Source organism: Pseudophryne corroboree, chromosome 7 (assembly GCF_028390025.1).
Source record: "Pseudophryne corroboree isolate aPseCor3 chromosome 7, aPseCor3.hap2, whole genome shotgun sequence".
NCBI classification, from domain to species: Eukaryota; Metazoa; Chordata; class Amphibia; order Anura; family Myobatrachidae; genus Pseudophryne; species Pseudophryne corroboree.
The window spans coordinates 249,289,891-249,313,228 of NC_086450.1; the positions used below are offsets into that span (position 1 = coordinate 249,289,891).

General features: G+C 47.5%; 1 protein-coding gene across 6 annotated transcripts in view; it reads left to right on the plus strand.

The window, feature by feature from the left end:
- Positions 1 to 23,338, plus strand: part of LOC134945051 (glutaminase kidney isoform, mitochondrial-like) — a 1,232,451-nt gene that overhangs the window by 345,579 nt on the left and 863,534 nt on the right. For all 6 annotated transcript variants that reach the window (XM_063934082.1, XM_063934081.1, XM_063934084.1 and 3 more), the window contains exon 3: positions 7,539 to 7,660. In XM_063934082.1, coding sequence (XP_063790152.1) covers positions 7,539 to 7,660 — 122 coding nt within the window. The remainder of the gene's footprint in view (positions 1 to 7,538; positions 7,661 to 23,338) is intronic.

Below are 23,338 nucleotides of genomic sequence, written 5' to 3' on the forward strand. Positions count from 1 at the left end.
TGACACTACCAGACGCGCGACTTGCGAATCTACCGGCGGCGGTTTTTCCCAATTTTTACTTAACTCTGCAGCAAGGGGATAACGAGCTAGCATCTTCTTAGACAGGGAGAATTTCTTTCCTGTATATTCCCAGGATTCCTGACGTATATCAACTAAGTGGTCAGAATGAGATAAAACTAATTCAGTAACCTTATGACGCTTGAATTTGTCTGGTTTGTTAGAGGTTTCTGGAGGTTCTTCATCATCATCAATCTGAAGAATCAACCGATAGCCTCCAATAGGTCAGGAACATCCTCCTGTGTCATATATTCCCCATCAGAAGCATCTGCATCAGCGTCTGAGGGGTCAGTATATGCGCCATCTTCATCGGATGAAGTATCCGAAACATGTGTGGATTGTGAGGAAGTAATGGCCCGCTTAGGTGACCCCTTGGTCCTAGGCGGGCGAGGGTTAGGATTTTGCTTAGTCAAAGACTGATTTAATTGCTGTAACTGCGAGGACAGAGTATCTGCCCATGGCGGATTAACTGCAGGGACAATATGTGGCTGTAATGGCACAGGAGGTCCCACAGGGGGCGCAAGTCTAGTAACTAGCGTAGTCAGTAAATTAGAGAAAGCAGCCCAAGGTGGGTCTTGATGTGCCCCCGTTGCTGCAGACTGACTGAGGGTTATAGTACCTGAACCCTCAGCTGCAATGGTTTCCTCTGAAGGATCCGTGGCGTCCGCATTGCATGGTGCAGGATCAGCCATGGATTTACCACCCTTTTTAGCTGACATTATATGAAAGCGTACCCTTATGGCGTAACAGTACAATATAAGAAGACAAAGTACCTGACAAAAATCCCCTATATAATGTGACTGCAGAGCAGAGAAATTAAGAGGTATATGGTGACTGAAATACACAGAAAAAGACTAAAACAGTATATCCTGTGAAACACTATATTATATGAGAACCCTGATGCACTTAGCCCCCTTCAGGGTACAGAATATAAGGATAGTAATATGTGTGAGATACATGGAGTATAGTCCACACAGCAGCTATTTGCGCGCACACACACACACACACACACACACACACACACACACACACACACACACACACACACACACACACACACACACACAGTCACATGTATAATGTAGAAATTATTACTAACAACAATAAAACTGCACTGGACTAGCAATACTAAGTAACTGTACTACTAAGTAAAGCTGTGTATGAATATAGATATAACAATGCACAGTAAAGACTGGATGTATATCACAGGAAACTTGTACTAAATATCCCTGTAGTAATGCACTTGTTCTTAACTAACACTGTCTAACTGACATGTAGAATACGTCCTGTCCTGTAAATGCACAGTGCTGATGATGCAGGCGGCTTTACAGAGGAGATATTGCCCAGCAGTCCCAGAGTCAACGCATCTGTGTGTGTAATGGTGCCCAAACGCTGACAGCGAGTGAGGGAGAGAGAGAGAGATGCAGCTCCAGGGCGGGAACATTTGCAGTAAATGGCGCCTGGGGCTGGGGGAGGGGCTACAGGTCAGAGCCTTATCCCCTTGCTGGACTTCACCACCGGGTACTGCGGGCCTATGTAAAATGGATTATACCTTAATCCGACCTGTGTCCTTGCCCTGGTGGTCTAGTGGGGTCCCTGTACAGCCACAGTGTCCTTGCCAGCGATTGCGGCCCACCTCCCATAGACCGCCCCGGATCGCGTTTTCAGTGTGTCCCACCTGGGGGACCCTCTTACTCCTCCCTAGACGTGCGGCCACGCGATACAGGAGAGTGGCGGCGGGTGTATTTGTGCCCTTGAAGTGACCAGAGCTCTCCGCTGTAAGTACCCGGCAACCAAGGCGCGGGAGTATACAGCGCCGCTGGGGTAGGTGAAGGAGCCGCAGCACGATAATGTCAGTATGACATATAGCACGCCTAAGTGCCTGTGCTGAGGCCCTTGAAGTCGTCTTTCTTGAATAAAAGCTCTTTTCAGGCTTGCCTAGTGCAGCCCTCCCTGTTAGCTGCCTGCACTGCAGGCACCAACTTACAAACTGAGCTCCAGTGCCTTAGTCTGTGGATATAGAGGAGGCGGCGGCGCTATGCATCCTGGGAACAGTCAAAGCTTTTAGCCTGTTGGTGCCTCAGATCAAGATCCAACTCTACACCCCCGATGTAATTCCCTGTGGAATCACAGTGTACCCCGCTGCAGAAAGTAGAAAATTTAAGCAATCTTGTGTTTACGATATGTAGTCATAGCCAGATTGCAATCCATCACGTCGCATACCTCCCAACTTCTGAAAAATATAAAACCGGGTACGAGAGGGACAATACCCGTGCCCCATTGGGGGAGTGCTTCCATCTCCTAGTGGGCATTGCGCCCACACTCTTTCCCTGATGTGTACCTAGCACTCTGAAAGTGCTAGGTTCATTTCCAGAAACGTAATTTCCACATTATGGAAATGAATCCAGAAGTGGGACATTCCTCCCACCTGTATTAGAATTCTGCAGATTTACAACAAAGTTCTGATTGAGGCAGGTCAGTCGCAATTTGAGGGGACTGTCTCGCTTAAATCTGGACAGTTGAGAGGTATGCCCATAACAATGTTGGTTTGTGGGTCAGTAGGTTGCTTTTTATACAGTAAGAGAATAAATGAATGTATTGTGTAACTAGAACATTGTGATCAGAATAGCCTAGGCAGTAAAGATTGCCGTTCTCAAATGAGTTTACAATCTAAGTATTATGGGAACACATGGTACACGAGGCAGCAGAATTATTGTCCTTCAATAATAAATAATAAAACAGTCAATGGTGACTGGAATTTTTATGCAGCTATCAGTGTTGCAGTATGGTTGGAAAGAGAAGACAACAGAAGACCTGAAACATACATTGTAGTATATTGCATTTTGTAAAATAACAGCAACTAGTGTAGGGTTTGATTGTACAGAACATAGGAGCTCATTCAGAGGTGTCCACTGCTGCGCTGTATATGCCTATATCAACAAACTGCGCACTTGCAACAGGCCTCAAGCATGGCGGACATTTGCGTGGCATCGTCGTGTAGTTGGGTGGGTGGGGAGGGGGGGGGGTGGTGTTGGTGGTGAGCCTAACAGGGGAGTTAACCTTAATGCGATGCATTGTGAGGCCGCGCTACACATGCTGGGCGGCATTGCATTGCACTGTGCTGGGCGACCCCCTGCATGTGTGGAGATGGATCTTGCTGCAGTTTATTATTAGATGTGAGAAGATAAAAACAGTTCAATTATGTGATGTGGATCACAAGTGGTGATATAAAAAGCAATAAATGTATAAGCCAGTTGTAGAGTGACTTCCAATATTTGCATGGGATGCTACCCTGTTTATCACTGGATATAATGGCTGGGTTTAATGATTGCAGTTCAAAAGCATGTATAGTGAAAATATAGAAATAAATACAATAGATAATAATTACACAAATACAAATTGTTGTAATTTACAAAATAAGAGAAATTCTGGGATACTGAAGTGTATTTTTCAGGGCCACCTATAAATATCAATATATGTAAATGCGTATCCACAATTTGTACAAATACTCTGGTAGTTTTAAATCATAATCCCAAATGGGTTAAATGTTCCTATCTGGAAGATTTTTTTTATAGTAATGGTGATCCCAAATGTATAGGCAGCAATTTTGTTGAAAAAAAACCTAAATATCTGTTCCACATATAAATATCAATCATATTGAAATGCAGCATACACAATTTGCACAAATTTTTTGGTAGTTTAAAATCATTATCCCAAATGTGTTAAGTGTTCCGCTCTAGAAGATGCTTTATAGTAATGTTTTACAGGATAGATGTGTCAGAATCATATGGCCCACATCCCACTTCTACTTCCCACCTGTGTGTTTTTAAGAACAGTGAACATGTGGGTGATGGTGTGGAAAATGTAGGTCAGTGATGATAGAAACATAGATGAATGTAAGGGCTGTTTCATACGCAGCGTTTTTGCCCGAATGGCAAAAAGCCGGACTAACTTTGTCCGGCTTTTTGTCATCCGGCAGAGTCTTTCACACACAACGGCTTTGAGCCGTGTGTAATGCTGTGCACATGCGCAGCAGCAGGCACAGCTTGAAAAAAAAAAGTGTGTGAAAGCTCCTTTTCACACACACGGTTCACTGCATACAAGGACGGCACGTCCCCGGCCTGGCAGTTGGACTTTTCAGTGGATATTTCTGTCTGCAACTCTGCAGCCGTGCCGGACCGTGCCGTGTGAAAGCACCCTACACTTTACCCCGGCTAGCAAAAGCCGGCGCTTGTATAATAGCACTAAGGGATCTGCTTTTACACACAGAGATCAAATCCAGCCCGTTAGTAAAGCACATGGTATTCCCAGGTGGTCTCCATCCAAGTACTAACCAGGCCTGATCCTGCTTAGCTTCAGAGATCAGATAGGGTGAGGCATGTCACCACTGCACTGGGTCTGGTTGTGTTCAGGTGAAATGAGAGTCCCAGACAGAGTGGAAAATGGAAGGGGAGGGGAAGGAAACAGAGAGAGAGGTAGAGGGGGAAGTAAGTTAATACCTTTGCTGATTGATATAAGGTATTTAGTAGAAAATAGCAAGTATACATTGAGAGGTCCCATATATATGGGCAGCGATTGTGTTGAAAAAAGCAATGTAATAATCCATAAGTAGGCAACAAAAAACGTATATTGTAAATAAATATTATACTTAGATTATTATGCAGTCTGTCCTAGTCCTGTGCATGGGACTCAGAGACTCCTTCCTTGAACACGTGTTTTGCCATCTGTATGCTTGTGCACCCCAGCCAGAATTTAGAGCTTCCTTGGTTCCCCTGCCTATCATTTCCGTGCCCTTTGAACGAATTGGTATGGATCTGATAGGGCCAGTGGAAAAATCTGCTTGTGGCCAACAGTATGTATTGGTGGTGGTGGATTATGTCACTAGGTACCCAGAGGTCAATCCACTACAAAACATGAAGTCTAGCACTATTGCCCGGTAGTTGTTGATGCTGTATACCTGTCTGGGATTACTAAAAAAAGGTACTGACGGACCAACGTACCCTTTTTTGTGTCTAAATTAATGAAAGACCTGTGGTTAAAGGTAGATAGAATTACCACTCGCAGACAGATGGCTTGTCGAACACTTTAACCAAACCCTTAAGCAGATTATAAAAAGAGCAGTGTCACAGGAGAAGTGGTATTGGGACCTACTCTTACCTTATCGGTTTGTGGTTTGAGATGTACTCCAAGCTTCTACATGGTTTAGCCCCTTCGAGCTCCTCTATGGTAGACAGCCCAGAGGGATACTAGATTAGTTAAAAGAAGGGTGGGAGCAGCAAGTCTCAAGAGTCTAATATCGTTCAGTTTGTGTCCCAATTGAATGGCTGTCTCAGGCAAATTGCGCCACTTCTGAAAGAACATATGGAAAGGACTCCATAGCGTTCAAAATGCCGTTACAACATTACTGCTGGTACTCGTGCCTACTACTGAAAGTAAACTGTATGCCCAGTGGTGGCGAGGCCCTTATGAGATCATTGAGGCAGTGGGACCTGTGAACTATAAGGTACGGCAGGAGAGTAGAAGGAAAGAGAAACAAGTCTACCGTATGAATTTATTGAAGTTTTGGAAAGTGAAGTGATAGTCAGCCCTCTGTAGTGGCTGTGAAAACCCCAGTGGTAAACTTAGTAGCATGGTACCAGGAGGTGTTTTCTGCCCTCCCGGTTAAAACCAAAATAATACAGCATGATATTGTTACTCCACTTGGGATGGTGATAACACAAAGGCCATATCGAATACCTGAGGCCAAACGGGCAGCAGTAAAATGGGAAAAGATGCTGTGCATTGGGGTCATAGAGCAATCAAACAGTGAATGGAATAATTCCATTGTTTTAGTGCCTAAGCCTTTGGGAGCATTGAGATTTTGTAATGACTTCAAAAAGTTAGTTTCTCAGTTTGATTCCAATCCTATGCCCTGGGTTGATGAAGTTATAGAACATTTAGCAACAAGCCATTATCTTACCACACTAGATTTAATGAAGGGGTTCTGGCAAATTCCTCTAATGGAAGCTGCCAAAGCAAAGACAGCCTTTTCTACCCCAAAGGTTTTGTTGCAGTATAAAGTGCTGCCCTTTGGTTTGCATGACGCCGCCGCAACTTTTCAGAGAGCTATGAATAAATTGCTCCGGCCGCACAGGGAATGCGCAGCAGCGTATTTAGATGACATTTTCATTTTAGCTCTAACTGGAAGGTGGAGGCTTTATTACAGTATCTATGGGCACAAGGTTTCACAGCTGACTAGGAGAAGTGTGCCATTGGAATGGTGGAGGCCAAGTATCTGGATTATATTGTAATCCGAGGGCAAGGTATAAAAAACAAAGTGTAAGCAGTCCTCACATGGCCTAAGCCAAAATGTAAGTTGCAACTCAGGCTGTTCCTTTGGCTGGTGGGCTATTATTAGGTACATACGTGATTTTGCCACCAGCGCGGCACCCTTAAGTGAATGTTTGAAGAAATAGTCCCCAGACAAGATAGTGTGGTCTAGGCCACTAGAGACTACTTGGCAGGATTTAAGGCAAGCTTTACGTGCAGAGCCTGTATTGCAAGCCCTTGATTTCAGAAAACATTTTGTGTTACATACTGATGCCTCTGGGACAGGGTTAGGGGCAGTCCTTTCCCAAGAGGTAGAAGGGGAAGAGAAGCCCATCCTCTGGGGTTCTGGGGTTACGTTAGGAGTAATTTGGAATGTGCACTGTGTGTGATTACCAGAACTTGAAATGTTAGACTGCTGTTTTAAGAAATTGCCTGTAAAACCTGACCTGCTAAACCTGCATGTGAAGCTGTATACTGCCTGAGGTGGAAATAAAGTGTGTTGAATTATACTGTCTATGTGATTCCTGTCACAGTATATATCAATTACTTCAGCAGCTTACAGTTATCAAGTGCAGATATAACCTTTCACAATGGAGTCACCCCCACAAAATGGGATGTCAGGTGTTTTCAAACCTCTTGCCTGTTTTATGAACTTTCCATTTATTGAGAAATAGGGAAGAGGTAGGTGCTGGACTCCTGAATCAGAGAGACACCTTAGTCCATATGATCTTTGCACAAGTATTAAGAATGACTGTGCATGTATTTGTAAGCTCCATTAAAAAATGTACTTTATTTTGAATTTTGTTTACAATAATCTCTTCTGTTATTTCATTGCTATCATAATCTAAAATATTATAGTATGCATAAAAGTTAATATACCAGAATGCACAATAAGAGATTGACTGGATTACTATTAGGTGTCTTTCAAGTACCATACATGTACAGTATATTTGAAAATGGTCTGAATTTTTTGATGTCCAAGAAAGTTGGTCTTATCTAAAGTGGCTGTGGTTTAAGTTGACCATGGCATAGTTTGGATGAACATTGGTATCACGTGATGGGTTGGGGTTGACTATATATATTTTCTCCAGCTTTCCAAATGGAAATGTTGGCAGGTATCTCTATGCATGCAAACAATAAATGACATGACCTTGATTGTCTTGTTTTTGCAGGCATTAAAGTCTACTGGGCTGCGAACTTCTGATCCTAGGCTGAAAGAATGCATGGATATGCTAAGACTGTCTCTTCAAACGACTTCTGATGGAGTGATGCTTGACAAAGAACTCTTCAAAAAGTAAATATTATTTTTGTCAGCTTTATATTATTGATTATAATCTAGCAATTAGGATTATTGCAGGGTTTCTTTCCTATAATTTATGACCAACGAAATGAGTCCCATACTGTTTGTGGTATGTTGTCATCTTGTGCATCAATTTTATATATCAAATAAAAAAAAAAAAAAAAAAAAATAGGGTATATAATTTAAAAATGTAGTAACTAATGTCCTTACCTGTAGTGTTAATGTAAATGACAAGCACATAATCTGCAATGAAGTACAGATGCGTCCTCATACATCTAGCCTCAATACGCCATGCAGAGCGAGATGTCTGGCGTGAATGAGCCACCTGGTCCCAGGCAACTCTGCTAACGTCGGACGCCTTTGCTGAAAATGCATCTTAGTCAAAACGCAATGCGATTAGAACGCACTGTCACGATCCGGGTATCTGGACGCCATTACTTACCATTCAGATGTCTCCTGGGGCTGTCTCAGCGTTCCAGGGCCGGATCTCACCTGTGTTGCTGATGTCCACACGCTGAAACTCCCTCCTGTCACTCTAAAGCGCTGTCACCCGGCTTCATGTTAAATCTCAGAATGGCGTCTCCAGCCCTCCGCGGCCTCCGCCGCCGTTCCTGTGTTTCCAGTATACAGACTTATCAGTGTAACGCCTCATGCCTGCCGCGGCCTCCGCTGTCATCCATGTGGTTCCAGTATGCAAGTTGCCAGTGTGGCGTCTCCTGCCCTCCGCGGCCTTCGCCGCCATTACTGCTGAATCTCCACATGGTTTCTCAAACTAACTTTCCCTCCAGGTGCTAGCATGGGCGCATCCTTGTTGGTTTCAGTCACATGCCTCAATTTCCACCAATCCGCTGCTCTACTGGAATCTGCATAATTGCTCAGCCAATGCCTGCCTTGCTGCAGGTATAAATATTCTGTGCTTGAACCAGGAAATCGTCAGTGCTTTGGTTGTCAAACCTTGTTTCCAGTCTCTCTCTCCTGTGGTTGTTTTTCCAGGTTTCCAGCTCCTGTCTCCAGCCTCCACTTAGAGACCCGCACCAGCTTACCACCTTGCGGTGCAGCCTGACTCTGCAGTCCCCCGTGACTACTCCAGTTTCCAGCTACAAATCCATCTGCTTCCAGCAGTCAGCTTCCAGCAGTGATCAGCATTCCTTAAAGTGCCGGTGCTTTCCCAGCAGATTTCCACAAACCACCGGTACCAGTATTTCTTCGCTCTCAAGCTTCATACTACCATTTGGCTGGTTCCATCCAGCATCCACTCCGTGTTAACACCTGACTGGTTCCAACCAGTACCCACAGCAGCTATTCCAACAACAGCGTACCAGCTTACAGTTAACATCAGCTGGCGTGTTCCTTGGCTATTCTCATTACTACGAACGGGCCTGGTAAGGACTTTCCATCTCAAGGACATTAAGAACTGTACCTATTACTACCAGAGCCCTGTGGCCATTGCCAACCCGTAGTATCCAGGAACTGTGTTATACTTTATTGCTTATTGCATTATTCTTTTACCACTGCTGTGATACATGGAGTTATCTTAAATAAATCATTATTGACTTTTACTCTGGTTGTCATGGTCACGCCTTCTGGCAACCTTCTTACGTGTTACTTACATGTCCAGGGGTCTGATTCAACCTCCCAGGTTCCACTACATCTCAGCCCCTACAACTGAGGCTTTCTCCTGTCAGCTCAGGCCCTCAGTTGTGACACGCACCAGGAGACTGTGATGATTAATTTGATATATGACACTTGTATTTCTCTTACGTCCTAGAGGATGCTGGGGACTCCAAAAGGACCATGGGGTATAGACGGGATCCGCAGGAGACATGGGCACACTATAAGACTTTGAAAAGGTGTGAGCTGGCTCCTCCCTCTATGCCCCTACTCCAGACCTCAGTTAGATTCTGTGCCCAGAGAGACTGGTCACACACGGGGGAACTCTACTGAATTTCTCTGAAAAGACTTTCTGTTAGGTTTTTTATTTTCAGGGAGACCTGCTGGCTACAGGCTCCCTGCTTCGTGGGACTGAGGGGAGAGACGTCAGACCTACTTCTTCTGAGTTAAAGGCTCTGCTTCTTAGGCTACTGGACACCATTAGCTCCAGAGGGTTCGATCACTTGGTGCTCCTAGCTGCTTGTTCCCGGAGCCGCGCCGTCAACCCCCTCACAGAAGCCAGAAGAGACAGAAGCCGGGTGAGTATATAGTAGAACAGAAGACTTCAGTGACGGCAGAAGACTTCAGTAACGAGGTACAGCGCAGCGGTCGCGCTGCGCGCCATGCTCCCACACATACTTCCAACGGCACTTACAGGGTGCAGGGGGGGCGCCCTGGGCAGCATGTTATTGAGGTAAAGACTGGCTAAAAGAGATATATTATAAGTATAAGCCTCCGCCAGTATAAAGATTCAAATTTGAGCGGGACTACAGCGCGCCGAGTGGGGGCGTGGCTTAGCCCTCACAGCTTACCAGCGCCATTTTCTCTCTCCACAGACTGCAGAGACGCTGGCCCGGATCTCCACTCTCCTGATCAAGTAATAGGGAGCAAAACCGGGGGTGGGGGTGGGGAGGGGGTCGGGGGGGGCACAGTAATTTGGTACTATTGTAACAGCGCAGAACATCTGATATTATTTCTCAGCATTGAAATAGGCGCTGGGGTGTGAGCTGGTAAACTCCCTCTGTGTTTCTCTAACAGGCTTCCCTGTGGGTCTGTCCCCTATAGCCTGTGTGTGTGTGTGCGTGTCGGTACGGTGTCTCGACATGTTTGAGGCTGAGTGCTCCTCCTCGGAGGAAGTTTCTGGGGGCGCAGAGAAGGATTTGGGAGTGGCTCTGTCGGCACCGCCGACTGCTGATTCGGTGAATGTGTTGAGTACATTGAATGCAAATGTGGCGTTATTGACTAAAAGGCTGGATAAATCCGAATCTCAGACACAAACGTGAAGAAAATCCATGGAGGACGCCTTATCTCAGGTACAGGCCCCCTCAGGGTCACAAAAGCGTTCATTTACCCAAATAGCGGATACGGATACCGACACGGACTCCGATTCCAGTGTCGACTATAGTGAGGCCAGTTTACATCCAAAATTGGTTAAGAGTATTCAGTACATGATTGTGGCTATTAGAGATGTTTTACATATTTCTGAAGTGTGTGCTGTTCCAGATACAAGGGTTTGTTTGTATAAGGGAAAGAAGCCTGAGGTGACGTTTCCCCCCTCTCATGAACTGAATGCTCTTTGTGAAAAAGCTTGGGAATCTCCTGATAAAAGGTGGCAGATTCCCAAGAGGATTCTTATGGCATATCCTTCCCCTCTGACGACAGGGAAAAGTGGGAGTCATCTCCCAATGTGGACAAGGCTCTATCACGGCTGTCCAAGAAGGTGGCGCTTCTGTCTCCTGACACTGCTGCCCTAAAGGACCCTGCGGATCGTAAGCAGGAAACAACATTAAAAGCCATTTATGTCACTACGGGTGCACTGCTCAGACCTGCCGTGGTGTCGGCATGGGTGAGTAGTGCTATTGCTAAGTGGGCTGATAATATGGCATCTGACATGGATACCCTGGATATGGATAACATTCTTTTGACTCTCGGTTATATCGGGGATGCTGCGGCTTACCTAAAGGATGCGGCGAGGGATATTGGCCTCTTGGGATCAAGGGCCAATGCCATGGCAGTCTCGGCCAGGAGAGCGCTGTGGATTCATCAATGGAATGCTTATGGCGACTCTAAGAAAGCTCTCCCATATAAAGGTAGTGTCTTGTTTGGTGACGGCCTCGCTGACCTGGTGTCAACGGCTACAGCGGGTAAGTCATCCTTTCTTCCTTCTGTTCCTGCACAACAGAAAAAGGCACCCCGTTATCAGATGCAGTCCTTTCAGCCTAATAAATACAAAAGAGAATAGTTGGAAATAAATGAGAGCGCAATTGCAATTAATAAAATTGTATATACTTTAATACATGCACATATATTAGACAGAATTAAAAACAAGGTTAATCTAAAAAGTCAAATTAATATTGGTGCTTGACACACCCCCAGAGGGTTCCACAACCTGTAATTGATCCGGTAATTGCCTGTAAATCAATCACTGTCTCAAGTGTTGGTAGCTTTTTCTACTATGTTTGAATAGAGTTTCACAGAATATTAAATGATGGTTTTTAGGAGTAAAGTCTGATGCTCACCGCTGCTGGAGTTCAATAGCAATAAACTTCCCAGTATCTGGTGCAGCGGAGGGAGAAGGAGCATACACCTCTCTGGATCCAAATGCCGTATGAAGAGAGGGAGAGCGGCTGCCAGCAGCGCCGCTCACAGCGTCCCTGTCAGCCCGTGCTCCGTACTCCACAATTAGGGGCGAGCTGATAAGATGTTTCTCAGGGTACACGTGGAAATGAGCGCGGCTGTAGACTGGTAGTGGAACAGTGGAGACAGAGTCCGGAACAGTGTTGTGGTCCTCACAGGGGTAGCCTTTACGCGTTTCTCCGCTGTCAACGTATACCTTCTGAGGAAACCGCTATACGTTGACAGCGGAGAAACGCGTAAAGGCTACCCCTGTGAGGACCACAACACTGTTCCGGACTCTGTCTCCACTGTTCCACTGCCAGTCTACAGCCGCGCTCATTTCCACGTGTACCCTGAGAAACATCTTATCAGCTCGCCCCTAATTGTGGAGTACGGAGCACGGGCTGACAGGGACGCTGTGAGCGGCGCTGCTGACAGCCGCTCTCCCTCTCTTCATACTGCATTTGGATCCAGAGAGGTGTATGCTCCTTCTCCCTCCGCTGCACCAGATACTGGGAAGTTTATTGCTATTGAACTCCAGCAGCGGTGAGCATCAGACTTTACTCCTAAAAACCATCATTTAATATTCTGTGGAACTCTATTCAAACATAGTAGAAAAAGCTACCAACACTTGAGACAGTGATTGATTTACAGGCAATTACCGGATCAATTACAGGTTGTGGAACCCTCTGGGGGTGTGTCAAGCACCAATATTAATTTGACTTTTTAGATTAACCTTGTTTTTAATTCTGTCTAATATATGATGTGCATGTATTAAAGTATATACAATTTTATTAATTGCAATTGCGCTCTCATTTATTTCCAACTATTGTCTTTAATTAGGTGATAATCCAAATCACCTGTTGGGAGCAGCAACTACAATTATTTATTTACAAGTGTTCAATTTAGACCCAAAGGAAGCTTGCGCCTAATAACAAGTGCTATTGTTGTTTATTATTGTTAAATACAAAAGAGGAAGGAGGTCGTCCTTACTTGCCTCTAAAGGTAGAGGAAGGGGAAAAAAGTCGCCTGCTGTGCCAAGCTCCCAGGACCAGAAGTCCTCCCCGGCTTCTGCCAAGTCCACCGCATGACGCTGGGGCTCCCCTACGAGAGTCCGTACCGGTGGGGGCGCGTCTCCGACTCTTCAGTCAGGTCTGGTTTCACTCGGGCCTGGATCCTTGGGTGTTAGACATAGTGTCCCAAGGGTACAAACTGGAGTTTCAGGAGGTGCCCCCCCCACCGATTTTTCAAATAGGCCTTGCCAGTTTCTATCCCAGAAAGGGAAGTAGTGAGTGCGGTGATACAAAGCTGTGTCAACAGTGTGTTATTGTCACGGTACCCCCGTCTCAACGGGGAGAAGGGTTTTATTCGAGCCTCTTTGTCGTACCAAAGCCGCCCGGCTCACTCAGATCGATCCTGAACCTAAAATCCCTCAATCTGTATTTGAAAACTTTCAAGTTCAAGATGGAATCTCTTCGAGCAGTGATCTCCAGCCTGGAAGGGGGGGATTTGATGGCGTCAGTCGACATAAAAGATGCCTACTTACATGTCCCAATATATCCTCCGCATCAAGCTTTACTGAGGTTTGCGGTGCAGGATTGTCATTACCAATTTCAGACGTTGCCGTTTGGTCTTTCCACGGCCCCGTGGGTCTTCACCAAAGTAATGGCGGAAATGATGGTACTCCTACGCAAGCCGGGTGTCACAATTATCCCGTACTTGGACGATCTCCTGATAAAGGCGAGATCAAAGGAGCAGTTGCTAAGAAACGTGGCGCACTCCCTGACGATTCTGCAACAACATGGTTGGATTCTAAATTTGCCAAAAACACAGTTGATTCCGACAACTCGGCTGTCTTTCCTGGGCATGATTCTGGACACTGAACTAAAGAAAGTATTTCTCCCAGTGGAAAAAGCCCTGGAAATCCAGACCATGGTCAAGGAGATTCTGAAACCGGCAAGGGTTGCGATTCATCAATACACTCGGGTGCTGGGCAAGATGGTTGCAGCTTACGAAGCTATTCCTTTTGGCAGGTTTCATGCCCGAGTTTTTCAGTGGGACCTGTTGGACAAGTGGTCCGGGTCTCACTTGCACATGCATCGGAAAATAAGTCTATCTTCCAGGGCCAGAATATCTCTCCTGTGGTGGCTTCAAAGTTGTCACCTCCTAGAGGGCCGCAGGTTCGGGATCCAGAATTGGGTCCTGCTGACCACGGATGCAAGTCTCCAAAGCTGGGGAGCAGTCACAGAAGGAAGAAATTTCCAGGCAAAATGGTCAAGCCAGGAAGTTTGTCTGCACATAAACGTTCTGGAATTAAGAGCCATTTACAATGGCCTTCTGCAAGCGGAACACTTGCTTCGAGATCTACCTGTCCTGATTCAGTCGGACAACGTAACAGCGGTGGCGTACATAAACCGCTAGGGCGGAACAAATAGCAGAGCGGCAATGGCGGAGGCCACAAAAGTTCTCCGCTGGGTGGAAAAGCACGTGAGCGCTCTGTCAGCGGTCTTCCTTCCGGGCGTGGATAACTGGGAAGCTGACTTCCTCAGCAGACACGATCTACATTCAGGAGAGTGGGGTCTTCATCAAGAGGTTTTTGCAGAAGTGACATGTCGTTGGGGAATTCCTCAAATAGACATGATGGCGTCTCGCCTCAACAAGAAGCTTCCGAGATATTGTTCCAGGTCAAGGGACCCTCAAGGGGATCAGTACGTAATCCCGCTGGACGGGATCCCGGTGGTCGAAATACCGACGCCGGAATCCCGACCACACAATCCCGACAGGGGTGGCGAGCGGAACGCAGCCCCTTGCGGGCTTGCTTCGCTCGCCACGCTGCGGGCACACTATTATATTATCCCTCTATGGGTGTCGTGGACACCCACGGAAGGAGAATATGTCGGGATTGTGGCGGTCGGGATTCCGGCGTCGGTATTTCGACCGCCGGGATCCCGTCCAGCAGGATGTTGACCGCATTCCCCCTCAAGCCAGTGCAGTTGACGCCCTGGTAACTCCGTGGGTGTTCCAAAAGTGTTGAGGATCATAAGAAGAACAAGGGTTCGGGCGGTACTCGTTGTTCCAGATTGTCCACGGAGGGCCTGGTATCCGGATCTTCAGGAATTGCTCATAGAAGATCCCTGGCCTCTTCCTCTCAGAGAGGATCTGTTACTGCAGGGGCCATGCGTCTTCCGGGACTTAACGCGGCTGCGTTTAACGACGTGGAGGTTGAATGCCAAATCCTAGCTCGAAAGGGTATTCCCGGGGAAGTCATTCCCACTCTCCTCAAGGCTAGAAAGGAGGTCACGGCGAAGCATTATCACCGTATTTGGATAAAGTATGTGTCTTGGTGTGAAGCCAAGAAAGCTCCTACGGAGGAGTTTCAGCTGGGTCGTTTCCTCCATTTCTCTAACATCCTAGTGGATGCTGGGGACTCCGTAAGGACCATGGGGAATAGACAGGCTCCGCAGGAGACGGGGCACTTTAAGAAAGAATTTGGATACTGGTGTGCTCTGGCTCCTCCCTCTATGTCCCTCCTCCAGACCTCAGTTTGAATCTGTGCCCGGACGAGATGGGTGCTGTTTAGTGAGCTCTCCTGAGCTTGCTATAAGAAAGTATTTTGTTAGGTTTTTTTATTTTCAGGGAGATCTGCTGGCAACAGACTCCCTGCGTCGTGGGACTGAGGGGAGAGAAGCAGCCCTACTCTCTGCAGATAGGTCCTGCTTCTTAGGCTACTGGACACCATTAGCTCCAGAGGGATCGTACACAGGATCTCACCCTTTGTCGTCCGATCCCGGAGCCGCGCCGCCGTCCCCCTCGCAGAGCCGGAAGACAGAAGCCGGGTGAAAGAAGCAAGAAGACTTCAAAATCGGCGGCAGAAGACTCCAGTCTTCAAACTGAGGTAGCGCACAGCACTGCAGCTGTGCGCCATTGCTCCTACACTACACCCACATACTCCGGTCACTGTAGGGTGCAGGGCGCAGGGGGGGTGCCCTGGACAGCAATTAGGACCTCTTGGCAAAAGTTTGCATAATATACAGTTGGACACTGTATATATGCATGAGCCCCCGCCTTAAGTTTGTACAGAAACGCGGGACAGAAGCCCGCTGCTGAGGGGGCGGGGCTTCTTCCTCAGCACTCACCAGCGCCATTTTCTCTCCACCGCTCCGCTGAGAGGAAGCTCCCCAGGCTCTCCCCTGCAGATTCACGGTAGAAGAGGGTAAAAAGAGAGGGGGGGGGGGGGGGGGGCACATAAATTAGGCGCAAAAACATATTATACAGCAGCTACTGGGTTAACACTAAGTTACTGTGTGATTCCTGGGACATATAGCGCTGGGGTGTGTGCTGGCATACTCTCTCTCTCTCTCTCTCCAAAGGGCCTTGTGGGGGAACTGTCTTCAAAAAGAGCATCCCCTGTGTGTGTGGTGTGTCGGTACGCTTGTGTCGACATGTTTGACGAGGAAGGCTATGTGGAAGCAGAGCGGGAGCAAATGAATGAGGTGTCTCCGCCGACGGCGCCGACACCTGATTGGATGGATATGTGGAAGGTTTTAAATGATAATGTTAATTCCTTGCATAAAAGGTTGGATAAAGCTGAAACCTTAGGACAGTCGGGGTCTCAACCCATGCCTGATCCTATGTCGCAGAGGCCATCAGGGTCTCAGAAGCGCCCACTATCGCAAATTGTTGACACAGATGCCGACACGGATTCTGACTCCAGTGTCGATTGCGATGATGCAAAGTTACAGCCTAAACTGGCTAAAGCCATCCGTTATATAATTATAGCAATGAAGGATGTGTTGCACATCACAGAGGAAACCCCAGTCCCTGACAAGAGGGTTCATGTGTATGGGGAAAAAAGGCAGGTGGTGACCTTTCCCCCTTCGGTGACCTTTCCCCCTTCACATGAGCTAAATGAGTTATGTGAAAAGGCTTGGGAATCTCCAGATAAATATCTGCAGATTTCCAAACGGATGCTTATGGCGTATCCTTTCCCGCCAACGGACAGGTTACGCTGGGAATCCTCCCCTAGGGTGGACAAAGCTCTAACACGCTTATCCAAGAGGGTAGCCCTGCCGTCACAGGATACGGCCACCCTAAAAGATGCTGCGGATAGAAAGCAAGAGGGTACCCTGAAGTCCATTTATACACATTCAGGTACCTTACTAAGGCCGGCAATTGCGTCGGCTCTGTGTGTGTAGTGCTGTAGCAGCATGGACGGATACCTTATCTGAGGATCTTGATACCTTGGACAAGGATACTATATTAATGACCCTGGGGCATATAAAAGACGCTGTCCTATATATGAGAGATGTTCAAAGAGACATTAGCCTTCTGGGCTCAGAATAAATGCAATGTCGATTTCTGCCAGAAGGGTCCTGTGGACTCTGCAATGGACAGGCGACGCCGACTCAAAAAGGCACATGGAGGTTTTACCTTACAAGGGTGAGGAGTTGTTTGGGGAGGGTCTCTCGTACCTGGTCTCCACATCTACTGGTGGAAAGTCAAATTTTTTGCCATATGTTCCCTCACAACCTAAGAAAGCACCGTATTACCAAATGCAGTCCTTTCGATCACAAAAAGGCAAGAAAGTCCAAGGTGCGTCCTTTCTTGCCAGAGGCAGGGGCAGAGGAAAGAAGCTGCACAACACAGCTAGTTCCCAGGAACAGAAGTCCTCCCCGGCTTCCACTAAATCCACCGCATGACGCTGGGGCTCCACAGGCGGAGCTAGGCCCGGTGTGGGCGCGTCTCTGAAATTTCAGCCACAAGTGGGTTCAATCCCAGGTGGATCCCTGGGCAATAGAGATTGTGTCTCAGGGATACAAGCTGGAATTCGAAGAGATGCCCCCTCACCGATACCTCAAATCAGCCCTGCCAGCTTCCCCCTTAGAAAGGGAAATAGTGTTAGCTGCAATTCACAAATTGTATCTTCAGCAGGTGGTGGTCAAGGTTCCCCTCCTTCAACAAGGAAAGGGTTATTATTCGACCATGTTTGTGGTACCGAAACCGGACGGTTCGGTCAGACCCATATTGAATTTAAAATCCCTGAACATATACTGAAAAGGTTCAAGTTCAAGATGGAATCGCTCAGAGCGGTCATCGCAAGCCTGGAAGGGGGGGATTTTATGGTGTTTCTGGACATAAAGGATGCATACCTTCATGTCCCCATTTATCCACCTCATCAGGCATACCTCAGATTTGTGGTACAGGATTGTCATTACCAATTCCAGACGTTGCCGTTTGGTCTCTCCACGGCACCGAGAATATTTACCAAGGTAATGGCGGAAATGATGGTTCTCCTGCGAAAGCAAGGGGTCACAATTATCCCATACTTGGACGATCTCCTCATAAAGGCGAGGTCCAGAGAGCAGTTGCTGATCAGCGTAGCACGCTCTCGGGAAGTGTTACAACAGCACGGCTGGATTCTAAATATTCCAAAGTCGCAGTTGATTCCTACGACTCATCTGCCCTTCCTGGGCATGATTCTGGACACAGACCAGAAGAGGGTTTATCTCCCGATGGAGAAGGCTCAGGAGCTCATGACACTGGTCAGAGATCTATTAAAACCAAAACAGGTGTCGGTTCATCACTGCACGCGAGTCCTGGGAAAGATGGTGGCATCATATGAGGCCATTCCCTTCGGCAGGTTCCATGCGAGGACCTTTCAATGGGATCTATTGGACAAGTGGTCTGGATCACATCTACAGATGCATCGGCTGATCACCCTATCCCCCAGGGCCAGGGTGTCTCTCCTGTGGTGGCTGCAGAGTGCTCACCTTCTCGAGGGCCGCAGATTCGGCATTCAGGACTGGGTCCTGGTGACCACGGATGCAAGCCTCCGAGGGTGGGGGGCAGTCACACAGGGAAGAAATTTCCAAGGTCTGTGGTCAAGTCAGGAGACTTGCCTTCACATCAATATCCTGGAACTAAGGGCCATATAAAATGCCCTACGTCAAGCGGAGACCCTGCTTCGCGACCAATCGGTGCTGATTCAGTCAGACAACATCACCGCAGTGGCTCATGTAAACCGCTAAGGCGGCACAAGGAGCAGGGTGGCGATGGCGGAAGCCACCAGAATTCTTCGCTGGTCGGAGAATCACGTAAGAGCACTGTCAGCAGTGTTCATTCCGGGAGTGGACAACTGGGAAGCAGACTTCCTCAGCAGGCACGACCTCCATCCGGGAGAGTGGGGACTTCATCAAGAAGTCTTCACGCAGATTGCAAGTCGGTGGGAACTGCCACAGGTGGAGCTTTGTATCTTCAACAGGTGGTGGTCAAGGTTCCCCTCCTTCAACAAGGAGGGGGTTATTATTCGACCATGTTGTAGTCCCGAAACCAGACGGTTCGGTCAGACCCATATTGAATTTAAAATCCCTGAACATATACCTGAAAAGGTTCAAGTTCAAGTTGGAATCGCTAAGAGCGGTTATTGCAAGCCTGAACGGGGGAGATTTTATGGTGACTCTGGACATAAAGGATGCATACCTTCATGTCCCCATTTATCCACCTCATCAGGCGTACCTCAGAATTGCGGTACGGGATTGTCATTACCAATTTCAGACGTTGCCGTTTGGTCTCTCCATGGCCCCGAGAATATTCACCAAGGTAATGGCGGAAATGATGGTGCTCCTGCGGAAGCAAGGTGTCACTATTATCACGTACTTGGACGATCTCCTCATAAAAGCGAGATCAAGAGAGCAGTTGCTGAACAGCGTATCACTTTCTCTGGAAGTGTAACGGCAACACTGCTGGATTCTATATATTCCAAAGTCGCAGTTGGTTCCTACAGCTCATCTGCCTCTCCTAGGCATGATCCTAGACACAGACCAGAAAAGGGTTTATCTCCCGATAGAGAGAGCTCAGGAGCTCGTGACACTGGTCAGGAATCTATTAAAACCAAAACAGGTGTCAGTGCATCACTACACTCGAGTCCTGGGAAGGATGGTGGCATCATACGAGGCCGTTCCCTTCGGCAGGTTCCATGCGAGGAACTTCCAATGGGACTTACTGGACAAGTGGTCCGGATCACATCTTCAGATGCATCGGTTAATCACCCTATCCCCCAGGGCCAGGGTGTCTCTCCTGTGGTGGCTGCAGAGTGTTCACCTTCTCGAAGGTCGCAGATTCGGCATTCAGGACTGGGTCCTGGTGACCACGGATGCAAGCCTCCGAGGGTGGGGGGCAGTCTCACAGGGAAGAAATTTCCAAGGGCTGTGGTCAAGTCAGGAGACTTGCCTTCACATCAATATCCTGGAACTAAGGGCCATATACAACGCCCTACGTCAAGCGGAGTCCCTGCTTCGCGACCAACCGGTTCTGATTCAGTCAGACAATATCACCACAGTGGCTCATGTAAACCGCCAAGGCGGCACAAGGAGCAGGGTGGCGATGGTAGAAGCCACCAGAATTCTTCGCTGGGCGGAGAATCACGTAAGCGCACTGTCGGCAGTGTTCATTCCGGGAGTGGACAACTGGGAAGCAGACTTCCTCAGCAGGCACGACCTCCACCCGGGAGAGTGGGGACTTCATCAAGAAGTCTTCATGCAGATTGCAAGTTGGTGGGAACTGCCACAGGTGGACATGATGGCATCCCGCCTCAACAAAAAGCTGCAGAGATATTGCGCCAGGTCAAGAGACCCTCAGGCGATAGCTGTGGACGCACTGGTGACACCGTGGGTGTTCCCGTCGGTCTATGTATTTCCTCCTCTTCCTCTCATACCCAAGGTGCTAAGAATCATAAGGAAAAGAGGAGTGAGAACAATACTCTTTGTTCCGGATTGGCCAAGAAGGACTTTGTATCCAGATCTGCAAGAAATGCTCACAGAGGACCCGTGGCCTCTGCCTCTAGGACAGGACTTGTGCAACAGGGGCCCTGTCTGTTCCAAGACTTACCGCGGCTGCGTTTGACGGCATGGCGGTTGAACGCCGGATCCTAGCAGAAAAAGGCATTCCGGATGAGGTCATTCCTCTGCTGATAGAGGCTAGGAAGGATGTGACTGCTCAACGTTATCACCGTATATGGCGAAAATATGTGGCTTGGTGTGAGGCCAGGAATGCGCCTACGGAGGAATTCCAGCTGGGCCTTTTCCTTCACTTCTTACAGTCGGGAGTGACTTTGGGCCTTAAATTGGGTTCCATTAAGGTTCAGATTTCGGCCTTATCCATTTTCTTTCAAAAAGAACTGGCTTCTCTGCCTGAAGTTCAGACGTTTGTAAAGGGAGTGCTGCATATTCAGCCCCCTTTTGTGCCTCCAGTGGCACCTTGGGATCTTAATGTGGTGTTGAGTTTCCTGAAATCACACTGGTTTGAACAACTAAAAACGGTGGAAGTAAAATATCTCACGTGGAAGGTGGTCATGCTATTAGTCTTGGCTTCGGCTAGGCGTGTGTCAGAATTGGCGGCTTTGTCACATAAAAGCCCTTATCTGGTTTTCCATGCGGATAGAGCAGAATTGCGGACCCGCCCACAATTTCTGCCGAAAGTGGTTTCATCCTTTCATATAAACCAACCTATTGTGGTGCCTGTGGCTACTACTGACTTGGAGGATTCCGAGTCACTGGATGTAGTTGGGGCTTTGAAGGTTTATGTAGCCAGAATGGCTAAGGTCAGGAAAACAGAATCTTTGTTTATCCTGTATGCTTCCAACAAGCTTGGGGCGCCTGCTTCAAAGCAAACTATTGCTTGCTGGATCTGTAACACGATTCAGCAGGCTCATTCTGCGGCTGGGTTGCCGCTGCCTAAATCAGTTAAGGCCCATTCCACAAGGAAGGTGGGCTCTTCTTGGGCGGCTGCCCGAGGGGTCTCGGCATTACAGCTTTGCCGAGCGGCTACTTGGTCAGGTTCAAACACCTTTGCAAAGTTCTACAAGTTTGATACCCTGGCTGAGGAGGACCTTGTGTATGCTCATTCGGTGCTGCAGAGTCATCCGCACTCTCCCGCCCGTTTGGGAGCTTTGGTATAATCCCCATGGTCCTTACGGAGTCCCCAGCATCCACTAGGACGTTAGAGAAAATAAGATTTTACTTACCGGTAAATCTAATTCTCGTAGTCCGTAGTGGATGCTGGGCGCCCGTCCCAAGTGCGGACTTCTTCTGCAATGCTTGTATATAGGTATTGCTTAAATAAGGGTTATGTTATAGTTGCATCGGAGTTTATCTGATGCTCTGTGATAGTTCATACTGTTAACTGGGTAAAGTTATCACAAGTTATACGGTGTGATTGGTGTGGCTGGTATGAGTCTTACCCTGGATTCCCAAAATCCTTTCCTTGTACTGTCAGCTCTTCCGGGCACAGTTTCTCTAACTGAGGTCTGGAGGAGGGACATAGAGGGAGGAGCCAAAGCACACCAGAATCTAAATTCTTTCTTAATGTGCCCATGTCTCCTGCGGAGCCCGTCTATTCCCCATGGTCCTTACGGAGTCCCCAGCATCCACTACGGACTACTAGAAATAGATTTACCGGTAAGTAAAATCTTATTTTTAATACCTACCGGTAAATCCTTTTCTCCTAGTCCGTAGAGGATGCTGGGCGCCCATCCCAGTGCGGACTGTTACTTGCTGTTGTATCGCTGGTCATTGTTTTCTGTTACACGAAGGTTGTGTATCGGTTATATTCAGCTTGTTGCTGTTTTTAGTTCATACCGTTAACTGGTATTTCTTGCAATCCATGTTGTACGGTGTATTGTGGTGTTAGCTGGTGTGTTTCTCACCCATTGGTTAACAAAAATCCTTTTCCTCGAAATGTCCGTCTCCCTGGGCACAGTTCCTATAACTGAGGTCTGAAGGAGGTGCATAGAAGCAGGAGCCAGTTCACACCCATTCCAAGTCTTATAGTGTGCCCATGTTTCCTGCGGATTCCGTCTATACCTCATGGTCCTTTTGGAGTCCCCAGCATCCTCTTCGGACTAGGTGAAAAGGATTTACCGGTAGGTATTAAAATCCTATTATTGCGTGTGACGGAGTCTGTATACGGAGTACAAAAAAACTTGTATTGGAAAAGCTGCGGCTGCTACATTGGAGCAATTCGTATAAAGATTCAGTCACACACAGATATACAAGTGTCCTATATCAAATTAATAGCACAGTCTTCTTGTGCGTCCTAGTCTCATTGTGTTCAGAAGCATGTAGATTTATGAGGACATATCTGTACTTACAATCATTTGACTTTTCTCATACGTCCTAGAGGAGGATGCTGTGGTCCACTTCAGTACCATGGGGTTTAGACGGTTCCGCAGGAGTCATGGGCACTTTAAGACTTTTCCAGAGTGTGAACTGGCTCCTCCCTCTATGCCCCTCCTTCAGACCTCGGTTTAGAAAATGTGCCCAGGCAGACTGGTCGCACTCTAGTGGAGCTCTACAGAGTTCTACTAAAAGACTTTGTTTAGGTTTTTTATTTTACAGGGAGACTGCTGGC